Source organism: Durio zibethinus, chromosome 25 (genome assembly GCF_047325235.1).
Source record: "Durio zibethinus cultivar Kanyao isolate XHJ-2024 chromosome 25, ASM4732523v1, whole genome shotgun sequence".
NCBI lineage: Eukaryota > Viridiplantae > Streptophyta > Magnoliopsida > Malvales > Malvaceae > Durio > Durio zibethinus.
This window is the reverse complement of record NC_143186.1, coordinates 11,584,866-11,602,156: the sequence shown is the minus strand read 5'-3', so window position 1 is coordinate 11,602,156 and position 17,291 is coordinate 11,584,866. Positions and strand designations below refer to the sequence as shown.

The following is a 17,291-nucleotide window of genomic DNA, read 5'->3' as shown; positions in this document are numbered from 1 at the left end:
TATCAATTGTATTGACGTGTGTGCATCTAGTAGGTCATTGGTTGTTGCTTGGCTTTGGTCGCGTCAATGGGGTGTCCCATTGTCCTTGTTCCGTCAATAATGACATTACTGGTTTGTGAAAAATTATTTGTACGATGGACCAACTTTATTATTTACCTAGATATTTTTTTCTCATTTTCCAAGTAGTTTTTTTTGTTTTTTTTTATTTGGTTCTTTTTTAATATTAAATGGTGAATCATATTGACGATAAAAAAAAATCACGTCAACATAAATAAAATTTATAGTTACTATTTTATTGTTAAAATTTTTTTTTGGTTTATTTTTTTATCAAATAATATTATTTTTATTTACAACTTTGATATGATACTATTTAGATCATAAATTTTATATTTGTGTATCTTTTAATTTGATCATCAACATAATGATTCTTCATTAAATATTGAAAAAAATAAATCTTAATTTTTTTGCTAAACGCTTTTCAACTAGTTAAAGAACATTCAACACACTCACCTTTATATGGGTTTGAGAATGAAAGCATCTTCTTTATTTTGTTAGGTAGTGAAAATAAAAAGAACAGGAAAAGTTGAGGTATTAAAATTTCAAATTTAAATTTTTGTATACATGATTAACCAAACAAAACTTTGTTGATCTATGAATTTTGTTTTTGAATGTATTTTTAATTAATTATTTTTAATTGATAATTAATTTTTTTACTTTTGAAAAATAAAAAAAATTAATATTAAAACGATCAAAATAAGAATATATCATCTATAATAATTACTATATAGTTAATCAATTAAAATTTAGAGTTACATAAGGCTTATGAAAATATTTTGTGGACTCACACTTATAAATAATGAAATTTTACATAATTTTTTTTGTTGGATTAAATAATTTTAATATTATAATGCAAAGATTTACGAGTAAAATATTCTCGTCAAAATATGTTTGTTTCAAGTATTCAAGAATATGTTTGGAACTTCTATAAGAAATTTGTTTGAATAGAGCAATTCTAAAAATGTTATAAAATGAAGTTAAAATAATATTTGACAAACTTATCAAATGTTGAAAACTATTTAATAGTAATTATATATATTTAAATAATTAAAAAATAAAATAATCATTTATATTAAATTCATTAACAAGTTTATTGCAAAATAAATAATATAAAGAGATGTTTTTATTAATGAAATAATAAACAAATAACAACAATAGAAAAATTGGACAAAATGAAAATAATGAATACGAAATTATATAATCATTCTAATAATTTTCTGAATTATTGAATAATAAAGTGAGAATCTAATAATTTTTATTAAATAATAATTATTAAAATTAATATTTCTTTAACAAACTCAAAATTATAATTTAATTTAAAAGTTCAAATCCGCTAAAAATCTTAAAATTTTATTCTAATCTTTAAGTAAATAAACTATATTGTAAGCTCGGCCTTAAGACAAATGTGCATTAACAGATTTGTGGCTATGGGTTTCTTTGCAGTAGATTTGGCAGGGTCGGATCAAATCCGATTGGTCTTTTAAAAATTTTTGTCCAAGGGCTGATTTGACTCGTTGGACCAGTTCAATTTTTTGAAATATTAAAAAATAAAGTATAATGTTTTAATATTTTAATATATATTAAAATGAAAATTAAATAAAAAATTCTTATTAACATTTTAATATTCTCAATTCAGACCGAGATTATAATTTTTTATCTAAGCTCGCCCCTAGTCTAACCGAGCCGAGCCACCTGATCCTTTGTGGGCTTAACATTTCATTACTTTTACGTTTTTTAGAGAAATTACTTTTACGTTTTAGTTTCAAACAATTTATTCAATATAATTACTATAATTACTTTTAATAATTTTAAAAATTAAAAATCTAGATATTAATAACACACTCACTATTATGTCATTACTATTAATTTTGTTTCTCAATAATATCTAGCAAAATCTAATTGCAGTTGCGTTAAAACTAATGACTATAAACTAGGGAATGGTTTTGTTTTTGAATATTTGTGGAAAAAATAAAGAGTCAAAGGAACATAGCTCAAAAATATAAAAGGATCAATATTTTTAAAGTACAAAATTACTAATTTTAATTACAAAATTCATTCCGCATCGACACAAGGATATTCATCTAGTAGAAATATTTTTAATTAAAAAGGCCTATCATCACCTTAAGAAGCTCATTAATAAAAGTAAACAAGTAAAAAAAAAAAAAAAAGTACGACAAATGGCAAGCTATTTTTTTTTTTCTTTTTAACCAATCAAAAACGAGTTGACTCAACCAATGAAGAGTAGGATTCGTTTTCATCTGGAGCTGCAGATTTCTTATCATCCTTTTTTGGTACTTTTTCAGTGATTTTTAACCGTCGAACATCCAGACCAGCAGTTTCAAGCAATTCCAGCTTCATAAGCTTTGCTGTTTCCATGTCACCATTCCAGCAAGTTTCAGAAATAATTTCAAGTGCCTTTTCTGTTTTTTCCTCAGACGCTAGAGTTCCTTTTTGCAGCAAGACCAGGCAAACTTGTTCGGAAGCAGCTTTGCAAATCTGATAGACGAAATACGTGTTAAGAAACAAAAAGAAATACCATAAGCAAAAAGAGTTTCTGCAATTCAACAAATGCAACCACCAGAACAGACCTTAGGGTACCGATGGCTGAGGAACGTGAGCAGATGAGAAAAGGCCTGGGAGTTGATAGGATCTGAAATTGAAGCAATATATCCAAGTACTTCAATGCCTGCATATAACTCGGAGAAGTCCTTTGACCCTTTCAATTCAACCGCCAGAGAATCCAAAACACCAGCATAGAAAATCGAAGTATGAGCCTGTAAACTAAAATTCAGTCATACAATTTAGAATGCATTCCGAAGAAGGCTTTATATTTTTCAGATCTAACAAATCAATCAGAAAACCACAATCAGAATAAGTTTTGTCCAGGAAAAAATTGAAATGATAACAATTTTAAAACGATTCCATTTCTATGGAAGAAAGGTCAGCCAATTCATAACACAATGCATACAAAATAACCATCTGATGCCCATTTGCATCTAGAGGATATGAGATATACTAATTTGATAAATATAAAAGGATGGAAAACAATTCACATGTTTTGATTAAAGAGCAGTAAAACATTGTTGGTAATAACTGGATGGAATGATGAGAAACTAAAAGCATAAGCCGTACAGGCCGGGGAGCAAGAGGGAAATACAGAAACTAACCTCCATATCCAAGAATATCTTTTTGCTGAAAAGAAACTCAATTTTCTGCAGTATAGGCATCAGCAACAACATACATATATAAGAAAAATAAGATAATATTCAATAATTAACTCATAGCAAGACAAATTAGAGGTTTCAACATACATTGGAATGCCTCTGTTATATCTTTGGTTAACAGCCAATTTTGTAACAAATACAAATAAACAGTGCTTGATTTCACATACATTGGCATCAATAGTTTTTTCGTTTCTTTTTCAGGTATGGTATCGGGAGGCTCAGTTACCTTCAAAGTGGGTATAATGACCCTGTCGAGTCACTTATACTCCTGGAGAATCAAAGGATGTCAGTGGATAACTTACACGCTTTGGATTCCTTATTAATGTCTTCATCAACCTGAAGATACTTCAAAAATGCAGATAGTGATGCCTTCCTTAAAGAATCTTGCAACCCACCGATTGAAATAACTTAACCAGACAGCACTGGTCTGCTATAACAACTGAACTGAAATATTTGCACAAAACATGGATATGAAAAGGTAGGCACCTCCAAGCAAGCACATAATGTCATTTTAATATCAGATCCAAAATTACTCATGAAGCAAACTGGATAACAACTGACACGTAACTACTTCCCACTTTAAATCTATTTCATTGGGAACATTTCTTCTATCTTTACTCTGTAAGGTATAAAAGGAATGAAAATTTCCTTGTGGTACAGAATCCTTTGGAGAACCTTAGCAGCCACTTCTCTTAATTTAACCATCTTGTCTACAGCTTGCTTAGCGATCCCCCCCCCCCCCCCCAACCAAATTGGCAGCAAGATTTATGTCAAAAAATGAGCACATTTGATTCTCTTCATCAACATTGCTATTAGGTAGCTTCGACACAGATTCAAGCATGTCTGATTTCCTGGTATAACTCATAGAACCTCTCTTACAGAGGATATATGTACATCTTTCAAGGCCTTCCATAGAAGCCTCATGAACCCAAGAACCCACATCACCTCTGTTATCGACAGAATAGTCATCAAGAGCTTATTCTTCAGATGAAATAAAGACATGTCATCCTCTCCAGAATGGATATCGGAATTTTCTCTCATCTGAGTTAATGTCTCACAAACAGATACAAGTACTTTGACAGCTTTAACCCGAGCTTCAGCATCTATATCCTCAGGGTATCCTGCACAAAGAAAATACACTTAAATCAGTCAAACATCCACAGATCTTTAACTGAGAAACTTATTCACAGCGAGAACTTGTACCTCAATTGCACAACAGCTGCAAAGCTTCAAAATCACATCCCTCCAATGATTAACCAACAATTCATAGGGTAAAACACCCAATGCCATAGCAGATCCTCTTCTTACAGCCACATTTGAATCATCCAGGAGTTGCAGGTACTTCAATGTTATATCAACAGCACCTTTATTATCCGTAGCAACAAGGTATGCTTGTACAAAGTGCTTTAGAGCTTTCACAGCTGCAGTCTGTATGTCAGATGATAATTTTGATTCTCAATTCAAGATAGCAAATCACTTAAAGGGAAAAAAAATCTGTTTTAAGGAAAAAAAGAAACACATCTTATATCACAAAAGATATCTGAGAGTTAGGATGTCTCAAATTCTCGTTAAGGGTATCAATCAAACTTTGTTTTACTTACTCTGGCAAAGGTAGTTGAGAGAATGAGATGCATTCCGTAAACCGGGAAACAACTGCACGCATTATTTCTCCACCCTTTCCCTGATAAACACGTGCTTTCTCAATACCAGGAATGATACCAGAAACTTGTTTCTTTTTATCTGTATGCATAAACACAAAAGTAGGGAACTGAGGCTTAATTTCTGGATTAAAAGCTTGAACAAATAGCAACTACTTGATTGAATGAGAGACAGAAAAAATATGACATGTTATAAGACATATGAAAGCAGCAGACAAGTAAATTGATTTTCTCAATCTTTTATGGAGTTTTGATTTCAATTCATCAAGGAGTATAAGAAGGCTCTGACTCATTGCATCTGCCGTGACATCTTCCCCCTCCTACCAAACACCTATAGAATACTAATCGCTCAACTAAACCCACCAAAGCCTACACTACAGCAGCAACTGCCAGTGATACTTACTAACCAAGCATTTTCTAATCTAAATCTTGCTTTTATCTTTATAAACATTTCAAAATAAGCATTTTGACAAATGCTATTTTGTTTCCAAAATATTTCCGAAACATTGCATTATTCAAGCAAACATCAAGATACAGTCAGCGAATTCTCAATTCGTGACATTGCTCTTTAAAGGTGCATTAGAACCACAAATGGATAAGAATAATCTGAAACATGGAAGCATCCCCAAATAGAAATCTAATCAAACTTATGATGAATTTATTTGAATTTTCCTTTAATTAACTATATACTTATAGCCTACCAATGGGAAGATCATAACCACACTGATGTAGAGCCAAAACAAGTTCTCAAGCAGCTAAGGTTTGCACCTTGGCGTGTGCATAAATCAGATGACAGAGTAAAAGGAATTAACTTATCCACAACAGAGTCTACAAAGTATGCAGCATCATATCTGACAAGAGCAGCAAGTGCCTCTGCAGCAAGCTCTCTCAAGCCCTTATCCTGAAGAAATAAATTATAGTTCATGAAAAAGTCATCTGCTCCTAACTGGTGCACATCAAAAGTCACACGATAACCAAAGAAAAAATGGTGATGATTGATGACTACTACAATAATTCAGGTAAAAAATAACCAAACATAACAACCTAGTGCATGCCACATGCTCCACTCAAATATATAAAACTAGAATTTTAATTTGGAAAAATAAAGGAGTAAAAGTACTAGCAATAACAACCACGAGTAAAAAATAATGATAATTTTAATGAAAACTCCAACTATATAAAACAGAAAAAGGCTTTAAAGCTTTGGTTGTTGTTAGAAGTGCATGGATCCTTTGAATTATCTGAGGTATAATAATAAACAAAGACTTATAAGTAGTCCCTAGGTCAATTAATGAAGCCCTAATCTACATAAAATTATAAGTTTTGCTATCTTCTAAAACCCCAGTTAATGCCCCCTCCCCTGCGATCTGCGAGTTGGTTAATGCCTTTCCATGCAAAAAAGATCCATCAGGGTTGCTATCCTATTATCTAACTTGTTGAATGAGTCTGAACTTACTTTACCAAGCTAAAAACCAAGTAGCAACATCACGTTAACAGGTCGCTCTTTAAAGGCCATAGTTCTCTCAAAAGTTCAGCATCTGGTGACACATCTAAAATGTAGAAGAGAAAGCACAAGTTACATCATAACTCAACACAAGAATGGCAATGCTTATAAATCTTTGCTTATTTAACCCAAATAAAGTCCTTCAAGATATAAAAAGAAATGGCAGGATATTCTCCATATGACAGGACAACATACAGAAAAGTTAGAAATTCCTCTAGTGAACATAAGCTTTAACTTAAACATCAGATCATACCCGGTGACAGATCTTATTATGCAAAAGCTCATCCACAAATGGATGAAGAAACCCTTCATATTGAGCAACACAGATGGCAACATGGATGTAAGACTTCATTCACAATGAAAGCGAAAAGTAATCAGCAGTATTCACTATGTCAATGCCTTGTGGGTAATTCCATTGCCTTCCTACATTCTCCTGAAAAGCAACTGCAGCAGCTCTTCTACAGTTAACCTAATGAATATATCAAAATCTTTAGTATGGTGAAATAAAACTAATAAAATATTATGCTCATGAGCAGAATTTATACTACAGAACAAGACAAATACACAGAGGTCAGCACTTCATGATCGTAGCAGGCCACACTTAATAGGTAGGGAGCAAGCTGCTCCAATTCATTTCTCATATCTGTATGATAATATGCATGACCAAATGCCCAACAAACATAGGCAGCAGCATCACATACATGAGAACCAACACTATGTGGACCTCTTTGAACACCATTATGTACTGCCTGTCAAGGAAACTGCTCAAAACCAGCAAATAAATTTGACCCTTGATCCAAAACTCATTTGAAGCAAATAATTTCTACGAAAAATGCAAGTCAACCATGCTCAGGCATGCAATTGCCATTGGGGATGAAACATTTACAACCATATCAACTTTTATGGATTAAAGGAAGAACTTCATCTAGGGTTCAAAGCAATTCAATTAGTCTGAGAAGGTTAAAAACCACACAACCTTTACAACAACAGGTACGACTTTGGGGAGACTGGTAGGTAAGAGCAACCCTCTCCTTGCCAGTTCAGCCATTGCTAAGCAACAAGAGTGGTAGGTAAGAGCAATCCTCTCCTTGCCAGTTCAGCCAATGCTAAGCAACCCCCATGCCATGAACCATCTTCCTGAGAAATCATTACATATCAGCATGACTCCTATAGTCTATGTACAAGCTAAAAATGGTTCAAGAATAGTTAAGAAGGAATGCAATTGAAATACAGTATTGCTAGATATGCATAACAGATCCAATTTTCCATTTCATTAGGGGGGAATAAGATATAAAAGAGTGCAACAGCGTCAGCATACCTCACCAAGTGTAAACAGCTCCAATACAGATGACAAGACCTCTTCTGAGAGCGCAGATGTTAAATGTGAAGTTACACGCACTATACCGTTTGCAGCAGACCAACGTACAACAGTGTCCTACATACCAAATCTCTGATAATCAAATAAGCAGTCTAAATGAGCGAAAAAAAAAATTGAATGTGTTGCTCATCAAAAAGAATCCATAAATTCATGTCAAGCTCAAGGGTGTCCAAATATGATATTTTGATGAAAGATGAAGTCAACAAGGTAAATAGAAGTCCAGAGATGACAACAAAATCATTCAGAGCTTTCCTAGGAGCTAGTTTACATAAGAGAGCCATAAGTTCGCATAACAGAATCTTATTCTTAAGACATACAGTGTCTTTCAATCCAGAAAGTAACATCTCAATTATCTCCTCCAGAATATCTGGAACATCCATATCTTCATCTTGAGGACAATTGTATTTTTCTTCTGATTTGGAGTTGTCTAGAACCATACTATGATTTAATTGATCATTCTTGTTGGATGCATTCAAAGATATATTCTTTACGAGTGAGCTGGTTCTTCCCTACACAAAAGGCAAACAGAAAGGTGATAGAGCACCATCAAAGTGGAACTATATCTGGTTCACACAATATAAGTGATAAAATAAGAACTTCACCAAAATCACTTTGCCAAAGATAATAAAGTCTATTTCTTCTAACAATTTTTCCCTCTCACATTTGAACCATGTTTCTAGAATCAAGCTCTTAAAAACGAAGCAACTTAATATCATAACAATTAACCTGACCAAGGGAAAACCACAACCTTAAATCAGACATAAGTTCTCAACAACAAACACCAACTCATTAACCACTGTTAATCACACAGAAAAATTGATACTTACAAACCTGATTATTCTAGTTGATATCCCTAAAAGATAATATTAGAAATAGAGTAATAGAAATGCCTATGGTAAAGCAAATATATCAAAGGAAAAGAAGACCAAAAAAGATCCAAGTTCTGCTATATATTTCTTTTTTACATTTGAGAAGTAATACTTCAAAATAAATGAGTCATCAACGGCAAACCAACAGTTAGATTGAAACAATGTAAAAGCAAAACAACAATAGCAGACTGATTAAGAAGAAAGAAAAGTTTAAAAGATAGGTGTATGGCAGGCACAAAAGCATGAAAATAGAAGCAAAAGGAACTCACCAATAAGAAAAAGTGGTTGGTAGGAAGCAAACTGATATGGAGTATTATAAGCAAAGAATCAAATGGCAGTTACTGATGCATTGAATGCGTTTAGAGCTTTCTCAAGAAGTGAATTTCTTCCCCCAGTAAGCATGAATCATCCTCCGTAAAGCATTATCCTTTCCAAGCAACTTAAACACTCTCCAAGTCAATACCATTAAACGTAGGAATCATTTCTTCCATAAGCAATTCCTCTCCGAGAAATCAAGTTTCTTCACATGTTACATATGAAACTTATGGACAAAGATGCTTGGCAATAGATAGGGATACCTTCAGCTCTTTAGCAAACTATACACCCTCCTATAGGGAGATTGTTCTCTCCACAACCCAGGCAACTCTCTTCCTCCAAATGGATCACAATAATGCATCCATTGAGGGGTCAACATTTGGCAATAGAAGGGGGAATGAACTCCCCTTTATTATAGAAATAATAATTAATAAAAGAGACCTCAGTAACCTAAGAAAGAAAGGGGAAAGTAGCTGCAGCTGCGGTGGCAATGGAAATGGCAGCGGCAGCAAATAGGACACAAATGATCCCAATTCCCAACAAACCCAAAGCAGAGTTCAATTCCACATCCCAAAAAAAGGTCATTAACTTCTTATCATCCTGCATTTTCAAGTATTAAAATTAAATTTTAATTTAACACTCTTATGGAAACGAAACTGAAGTGAGGTGCTGCTTACCTTCGTGATCGAGAGAGCTCAGGTTCTGCCAATAGCATAGTGGTGATTTTACTTTCGGCACTCATTTCCCTTTCTGAAGAACTATAAACAGAAAATAAAAATAAATTACAGATGAAATTTACTCCCTTTCACCTGCTTCTTTCAAGATAAGCAATCTCTCAATAAATTTGCAAAAGATTGTGCAAAGAAGTAAATACATGAAAAGAATACAATAAAAGAATATAGTCCACTGTCCACCTAGAGCGAGGGAAGCATATATGGCCTGACTAAAAATTATAAACCGCACACCAAAGAGAGACAGAGAAAGAGCTAATGTTCTTTAAGGAAAATGTTATTAGCTTTTTTCTAAAATTAAATGAAATATGCTCACAAACAAACAAAAGAACAATTTTGCCCAGAGAAACATTATATTTACAAGCTGTTGAGAATGAACTGACCTTAGTTCCTTGATGATTTTATCAGTTTTAGAGGGTCTGAAGGCCGAACCAATAGTTTCACATTATGCATCTTTGAAATGCCTGAAGTTATGGGAACATGAATGTTTTAATGGTAAATTTCAGTTTAGATGGAACAAAAATGAGAAACTTGCAAGTACCTCAGCTTTGAATGGAGTTATAGCAACCACACTTTGTCACTGATTTACTTTTCGAGCTTCAATTGGCTGTAAAATTAATCATCAATAATAGGTAAAAGTTATCTTACAGCTATTTATATCTAACATAAAACCAAAAAAAAAAAAAAAGAATCGGTATTTAGTTATCAGACCAAGGTTCTAAATGGTTTAATACCTGCCTTCCAGCGTGAAGAATTCACCAGCACTGTTAATTTCAATTCCACTTCTTGGAATGATCCTTCAGTCGTCAATTGAAACAAAAGGTATGTGGGCTATCTTGGACCACTCTCGTCCTGTATCACTTTTGCACCCTTCCTCTAGCAAAGGGCACAGTGAGACATCAAGTGTCAAAAGCGAGAGAAGCACGTCTTTTTCCAGAAGAGATGTGAGCTTAGGGCAATTATGAAGGGATAATTCTTGAAAAGAGGTGAGATTTTGAAAGCCCTTGGAGGACAGGTATTTCAGATTTTCGAAATTTGCTATGAAGATTTTGGTGATAGAGGGAGGCAACATCATTCCAGGCTCTTCTTGAGGAAATGACACCACATCCAAACATCCTTCACCAAATATATAAACTTCTTTAAGAGAGGTGAGCCTATGCAATCCCCATTCAAGTAGTGACCTACAAATTTTGGGTGATGAGATGGAAAGTACTTTTAGGTTGGTTGGAAAACCCTCCTCTGGAAACGATATTTCAGCTGAACATCCATGCAGCTCCAATATCTGAAGAGAGGTGAGGTTGTGCATGCAATTGGGCAGAGCTTTAAAATTTTCACACCCCAAGATTGAGAGGTCTGTTAGCTCGTTGGTTGGCAACCCACTTTCTGAGAAGGAAACCAGATTTGGACAACTTTCTAATTCAATCTTCCGAAGATGGTTGAGCTTGTCTAATCCTCGCGGCAAAGATTTGACATTTTTACAACTCCAAATACAAACACATTCAAGACAAGCATTTTCATGAATTGCTTGTGTGATGGATTCCAGCTCCGGGAGATTACGAATAACTAATTTTTTAACCCCTAAGGGTAACTTGCCGCTTGATGATAAGGAAGCTAGCTTTGAGCAGTTCGAAACTACAAGATATTGAAGGCTAATAGGTAATGATAAACAAATTAGAGATGGACACCCTTCAATTGCCAAGCACTCAAGAAGAGATGTGTTACTGATGCAGATATTTTCTCCTTCATCCAATAAACATTGCTGAAAATTCACACAATCATTGATCGTCAATGTTTTTAAAGCAGAAGGAAAGTTATTCTTTGAAAAAGAAACTATGCTTGGAAATTCGTAAATTGTTATCTCTCTGAGAAATTTAAGGAAGTGCAAGAGTCGTGGCAGTCTCTTAAGCCTTTCGCATTTACTTATTTTAAGAAATTCAATATTGCAAAGCTTCCCAAGTTGCAACTGTTCCTCCTCTACCTCCTCTGGCTCTAACAATACCAGTTGTGGACAATTATAAATCTTCAGATTACAGAGAGACCTTAGATGCCTTAGTAATCCCAACTCCCCCTGCGATACATGTGTAAGTTCCTTGAAACCATCAATCTTCAAATACTCAACTTTTGTCAAGCTTGGCACCAGCCTCTCCATGAGAGTACAAAACTTTAAAATATTTGAAAGAGAGACTTTTTTCAACAAGGGAAAGTATGCATAATCGCCAAACAGCAACTCTGCACACCCATCTATCTCTAATCCAACCAGCATTGGAAGGTTTGAAACTGAAACCACCAATTTTGTACAACTACGGATTAGAAGCTTCTCTAAGGAATTAAGATGTTCAGGCAACCTTCCCAACAATTGGGGGCAGTTAATGATGGAAAGCTTTTTGAGGCTTGGGAATTTCATAATTTGCTCATCAGCTTCATAAAGGTCCCATTCCGTCCATTTTGGCATATCCTGAAAACACAATCTCTCCAACGATGCAAATGCATTTGCCTTATTCTCTCCAACAAACTCTACACCAACCTTCATTACCTCATCCATTCCCCCAATAAAAAGATCTTTGAGAAAGGGTAATTTTCCAATTGATGGTAGTGATTTGCAATTTTTGCAGTTTTTGAGATTCAAAGACAACAAATTTTGAAATGAAGGATCCACCACCCAAGTTGGAAATCTTGTACCACCGTAATTTTTTAAGGTGAGCTCCTTAAGCCCTCTATGAGGACGAAGAAAGTTCAACACCTCCTCTTCAACTTCTTTATGCCTTGTAGCGTCATCAAAATCTACACTCCACTTAAGTTTTAACTCATCAAGGCCTGACTTATCAGTTAACTTAGCTTCCAATGCATCTTGAGCCTTAACAATGTTCTCCAACCCCGAAAGAGAAATATCACCTTTCAGATTTGACAAGTTCTTCATCTCTCGTATTTGATGTCCATCACCTTTGCTCAAAATAAAATTAGACAGTCTTTGAAGATTGATTAGTTGACCAATTCCAAAAGGCATCCCTTTTAATAAATTTGCACTAGTAATATCAAGATGCTGCAAGTTTACTAGAATTCCTATTTTTGAGGGTAGCATTTCAAGGCTTTTACACCCCTTTAATATCAGGATTTCTAAATTGCAAAGGGTACAGAGTGAATCAGGTAATCTTTTGATTGCCGTATAAGAAAAATCTAGATAGCATAGATGTTTTAAATTTTCAAAATGATTTGGCAACTCGGTGATGCAATATCCCTTCAAAGAAAGCACTCTTAGACATCTAAGTTCAGACAATGCATCAACGAGGACGGTGTTGCTTAAATGGTAATTAAACCATTCACTTGACAACTTAAATGGCAAAAAACTTCGTAAGGACCTCATTTTATCAATTGTTTCAAATTTTTTCACCCCATCATACCGATCCACAATATAAGAGAAATGTCGAGTGCGCTCTGAGAATTGCGGCCGTTTATCACCCTCCAATTTTGAGCATATTTCTCCTGCAACTGATTGAGCTAAATCATTGACAAGGTCATGCATTACAAATCTAGATTTATCCGTACTAGATATTTGAAAAAATGACCTTGATAGTAGATCTCGAAAGTATTGGTTACCTAGACCTTCAATTGGACTCATAGGTTTTATCTGCTGTAAAAAACCTTCTGCTCTCCATAACAAAACTATCTCCTGTTCTTGAAATTCATAATCTTTAGGAAGAATAGAACAATATGCGAAGCATCGTTTCAAATGCGAAGGAAGATGATGATAACTTAACCGTAAAGCTGGCATTATGCCACATTGCTCATTTGCTAAATCCCATATCTCACTATTGGATATATCTTTCCATGCATGCTGATCCATAACAGTGCGTAACAAGCCCCCAATGGCTTTTGCTGCTAAAGGCAACCCATTGCACTTTCTTACTATGTTCTCTCCAGCTTCTTTCAATTGTGGATGTCCACTGAAATCTCTTACCCCTAATGCATGATGGGTAAATATAGATAAACAATGATCATACGATAACTTACGCAAGGGGTAAGGTTCAACAGTAACCACATTTGATGAGACTTTTTCACTCCGAGTTGTGACAATAATTTTTGTTCCCACCCCAAAAGGAGAGCGCAAGATGGTCCAATCATTGTAATTCTCATTCCAAATGTCATCCAAAACGAGCAAAAGCCTTTTCCCAGATAACTTCTCCTTCAACTTAACTTGCAGCAAATTTAAATCATTTTGATCAATAGACTCTGAAGTAATTGACTGTAAAATTGTCTTTGTGATATGAATTGCATCAAAATCATCAGAAACACATACCCAAGCCTTGAGATCAAAAAGATTGCTAATGCTATCATCATTGTAAACAAGTTGGGCAAGAGTTGTCTTACCAACCCCTCCCATTCCAAAAATGGGAATCACAGCAACTCCATCTTCACCGCCATCGCTGTTTTTGAGCAATTCAAGTATTTCCAACTTTTGGTTTTCCCTACCAAACACATGAGCTTCATCCACCAGAGAAGTAGGTTGCAGCCTGGATTTCATATTCATAGACCTTCCACCTCCACTAATCTCCCTCAATTCCAATTGACTTCTTCGTAGTGCCAAACTATTCAGTCTAGCGGTGATCTCTTCCATCTTAGAAATCATCGGATTATTAAACATAAAGGCAGAGGGAATGAAACTAGTACAACAGGCAGGAATGAATCTCCATACCTTACTTGAGCTGGCTTCATCTGTTCCTTGCAACTTGCGACGTAAAGCTTCGGTGGCGAACTCGTCCAAGACGTCATCCACATCATAGGCCAAGTCTTGTAGTTCAGCCAACCAAATTTTCACACTCTGATCCTTCATTTGCTTTTCCTCAGCATCGTTGAGCACTGCTTGAATACTAGGCAGTATTTTGCGCCACTCCTCCAGCTTCCTGCGGACTTGCTTTTCAGTAACAAAATTGAGAAAATCGGAAGAAGCTAACTTGTGAAACAAGAGCTCAAACGAAACAGAAAGGGCAGCCTCTCCAACTATTGACATGATTCGATCTTTCTTCAGCAAATTGGGATTATCAGAAACAAAGCAATTGAGAGAAAACCAAGACGATCGATGTCGGATAAAAGAAAGAAACAAAAAACAGGTCTACTAAGCCTTGGACCAAAAACCGTACAACGTAGCTTTTTGTCCTTTGAATTAAAGATTATTTCTGCCCCTACCAATGGTTATCTGTTATTGACTTTTAGAGTGGTGGCATTTGTGTCATTGATGGAATCCATTGAGATTGTTGGAGGCAAGAAGTGGCGAGTAATGGCTGATGACTGATGGGAAACATTATTTTATATTATTCTCTTTTTTTTTTTTTTAATTTCTTTACCCTATGGTTGGATCCAGAGAGAAGGTAAACGAAAATTAAGTACCACTTGGAAGCCATCTGCGCATTGCCGCAGCTATATTTAATAATTTGTATATTTATATTTTATAAAATAATATTATTTTATATTTATATTTTATTTTATTTAAAAATTATATATTGTAATTTATATGAATAAAAAAATTTAAAATATAATTTATTTTAAATTTATATATTTTTTTATTAAAATTTTAATTTATGTCATGTCAATATTTTTTATATTATTTTTATATCATATCATTTTATTAAATTTTGAATTATTTAATCTAATTGAAGAATTTTTAAAAAATTTTTTCGTATCTATTCATCTTTTTTTGTTGCAAAAAATTATCAAATTAAAAAAAAATGAGCACGAAACGTGTATATTTCAATTGGTTCATTTTTCTCGTAAAATTAATTTAAAAACTACGAAAAAAAAAGTTATAAATGAGAAAAGAGTAAAAGAAAAAACTTTGCAAAAAAGCAAAAAAAGAGTTGAAAAAGAAAAAAAAAAACCAGATAGGAGATGCTATATTGGCATATAATATTGAGTTTAAAAAATTTCATCAGTTAAGATAAAAAAGAATTATTTTATTAACTTAATACACATAAATGTATAAAACTAATAAATAATAAAATATATATATTTTTATATATATTGAGTCAGAATAAAGTATTATAAACATACTTATGATCTCAATTAAATCTTGATTTTAACATCTTTATCAATTGAGATATCACGTTTCAAAATTTAATTTATTAGAAAAATTGAAAAAAGAACGAAACAAAAGGTAAAAAAAAACTCAAATTGTATGTCAGGTGGACACATTCATAATTTTTTTGTAAAATTACTTTTATTAAAAAATAAAAAAGGGAAAAATAAGGAAAAAGTAAAGATTAAAAAATTAAAAAATAAAATGAAAATAAAACTTATTGAAATATTATGTGAATATTTCAATTGAGTGGAGATTTATTTGATAGGTGCCACATTAACACCAATATCTTTTTTTACAAAATTTATCTAAACAAAAAATCTATAAAAGTAAAAACAAAAAAAATACATATTGAGATTTCAAACGAGTGTGAAAAAATAAAATGAATCAAATTTATTAATAGATTGGTTGAGATTAAATAAATTTTAATATTATATTTTTCAAAAACATTAAATATTTTTTAAAAAATATTAATTAAAAAAGGTAAAAGTGAAAAAAAAAAAGTCAAATGACTTGACACATGTCATATTTTTAATATCAAGTGAGACTAAAAAAACTAAAATTAAAAAAATATTTATTAACCATAAAAAAGAAAATAATTAAAAAAACATGTAACATACTATTGCTACAAACAAGTCTAAAAAACATAATATTTACAGAAAATCTTTATTAAATATTTTTTTAAAAAAAAGAAAAAATTTAAAAGGGTTTTAGGAAAAGTAAAAAAATTTGCTATAAATAGATCCCACATATAAAAAATAAAATCTTAAAAAAATTTATTTTTTATAATTTAAAAAATATTTTTAAATATTTTTAAAAAGAAAAAAGGTTAAAAAAAGATTAAAAAAAAAGAAAAGCAAAAAATAAGTTTGGTATAAGTGGTTCGACGTATAAAAAATAAATTTTTAAAAAGATATTTTTTGTAAGTTTAGAAAACATTTATTAAATATTTTTTAAAGGGAAAAAGTAAAAAGTAGTAAAAAAAGAAAAGTAAAAAGAAAATTTAGTATAAGTGAGTTACACACATTAAAAATAAAATCTTTTAAAATATATATTTTTTAAAATTTTAAAAAAATTAGAGAAAATTTCTATTAAATATTTAAATATTTTATAAAAAGGTAAGAAAAATTAGGGGTTGACATATGGCATCCAGGGACATTCTTGCAAATTTTGTATATTAGATACTTAAATAATTTTTTTATAGAATTTATGAATTTCTAAAAAATTTTATAAAAATTTTAAATCTTGATAGATTTTAATATAAAAATCAATAATATATAAAAAATTATTTAAAATATTATTCATAATTTAAATTTGATATGTACTTATTTATTGATAAAAATTTTGTCAAAATTTTTGCTAAAGATGTTTATCTAAAAAAATATGTAAAAAATTTCTTTTTTAATTTTGTACACTTGATTTATATAATAAAACCTTTTAAGTTATCAATTTTTTTAATTTATTTTTTATTTAATCGTTTTTAGTAAA

The 17,291-nt window shown here is 32.3% G+C and overlaps 2 protein-coding genes and 1 pseudogene across 3 annotated transcripts; all 3 read right to left on the bottom strand.

The window, feature by feature from the left end:
* Nucleotides 1-2,044: 2,044 nt before the first annotated feature.
* Nucleotides 2,045-9,747, bottom strand: LOC111276325 (tubulin-folding cofactor D-like; annotated as a pseudogene). The gene is made up of 16 exons (XR_016333601.1): nt 9,683-9,747; nt 8,548-8,569; nt 8,139-8,330; nt 7,762-7,878; nt 7,522-7,580; nt 7,420-7,471; nt 7,022-7,192; nt 6,697-6,912; nt 5,641-5,840; nt 4,822-5,021; nt 4,454-4,715; nt 3,853-4,402; nt 3,508-3,767; nt 3,225-3,269; nt 2,646-2,831; nt 2,045-2,553 (listed from the first exon to the last, which is right to left on the bottom strand). The product of XR_016333601.1 is annotated as a tubulin-folding cofactor D-like (transcript).
* Nucleotides 9,748-10,535: 788 nt separating this feature from the next.
* LOC111276326 (putative disease resistance RPP13-like protein 1) lies at nt 10,536-14,127 on the bottom strand. Its single transcript, XM_089754360.1, has one exon. The coding sequence runs from the start codon at nt 14,112-14,114 to the stop codon at nt 10,536-10,538; it is 3,579 nt and encodes a 1,192-aa protein (XP_089610486.1). The 5' UTR covers nt 14,115-14,127.
* A 1-nt stretch (nt 14,128) lies between these two features.
* LOC149511632 (putative disease resistance RPP13-like protein 1) lies at nt 14,129-14,741 on the bottom strand. Its single transcript, XM_089754359.1, has 2 exons — nt 14,204-14,741; nt 14,129-14,157 (listed from the first exon to the last, which is right to left on the bottom strand). The coding sequence occupies exons 1-2, from the start codon at nt 14,739-14,741 to the stop codon at nt 14,129-14,131; spliced, it is 567 nt and encodes a 188-aa protein (XP_089610485.1).
* Nucleotides 14,742-17,291: the final 2,550 nt, after the last annotated feature.

What these genes read in the sequence shown, in the direction of transcription:
- LOC149511632 (XM_089754359.1), bottom strand. Translation starts at nt 14,741, where the DNA reads ATGTCAATAGTTGGAGAGGCTGCCCTTTCTGTTTCGTTTGAGCTCTTG. An exon ending in GGATGAAGCTCATGTGTTTG is followed by an intron (nt 14,158 to 14,203) that starts GTAGGGAAAACC and finishes GCTCAAAAACAG; the next exon opens with CGATGGCGGTGAAGATGGAG.
- LOC111276326 (XM_089754360.1), bottom strand. Translation starts at nt 14,114, where the DNA reads ATGGGAGGGGTTGGTAAGACAACTCTTGCCCAACTTGTTTACAATGAT.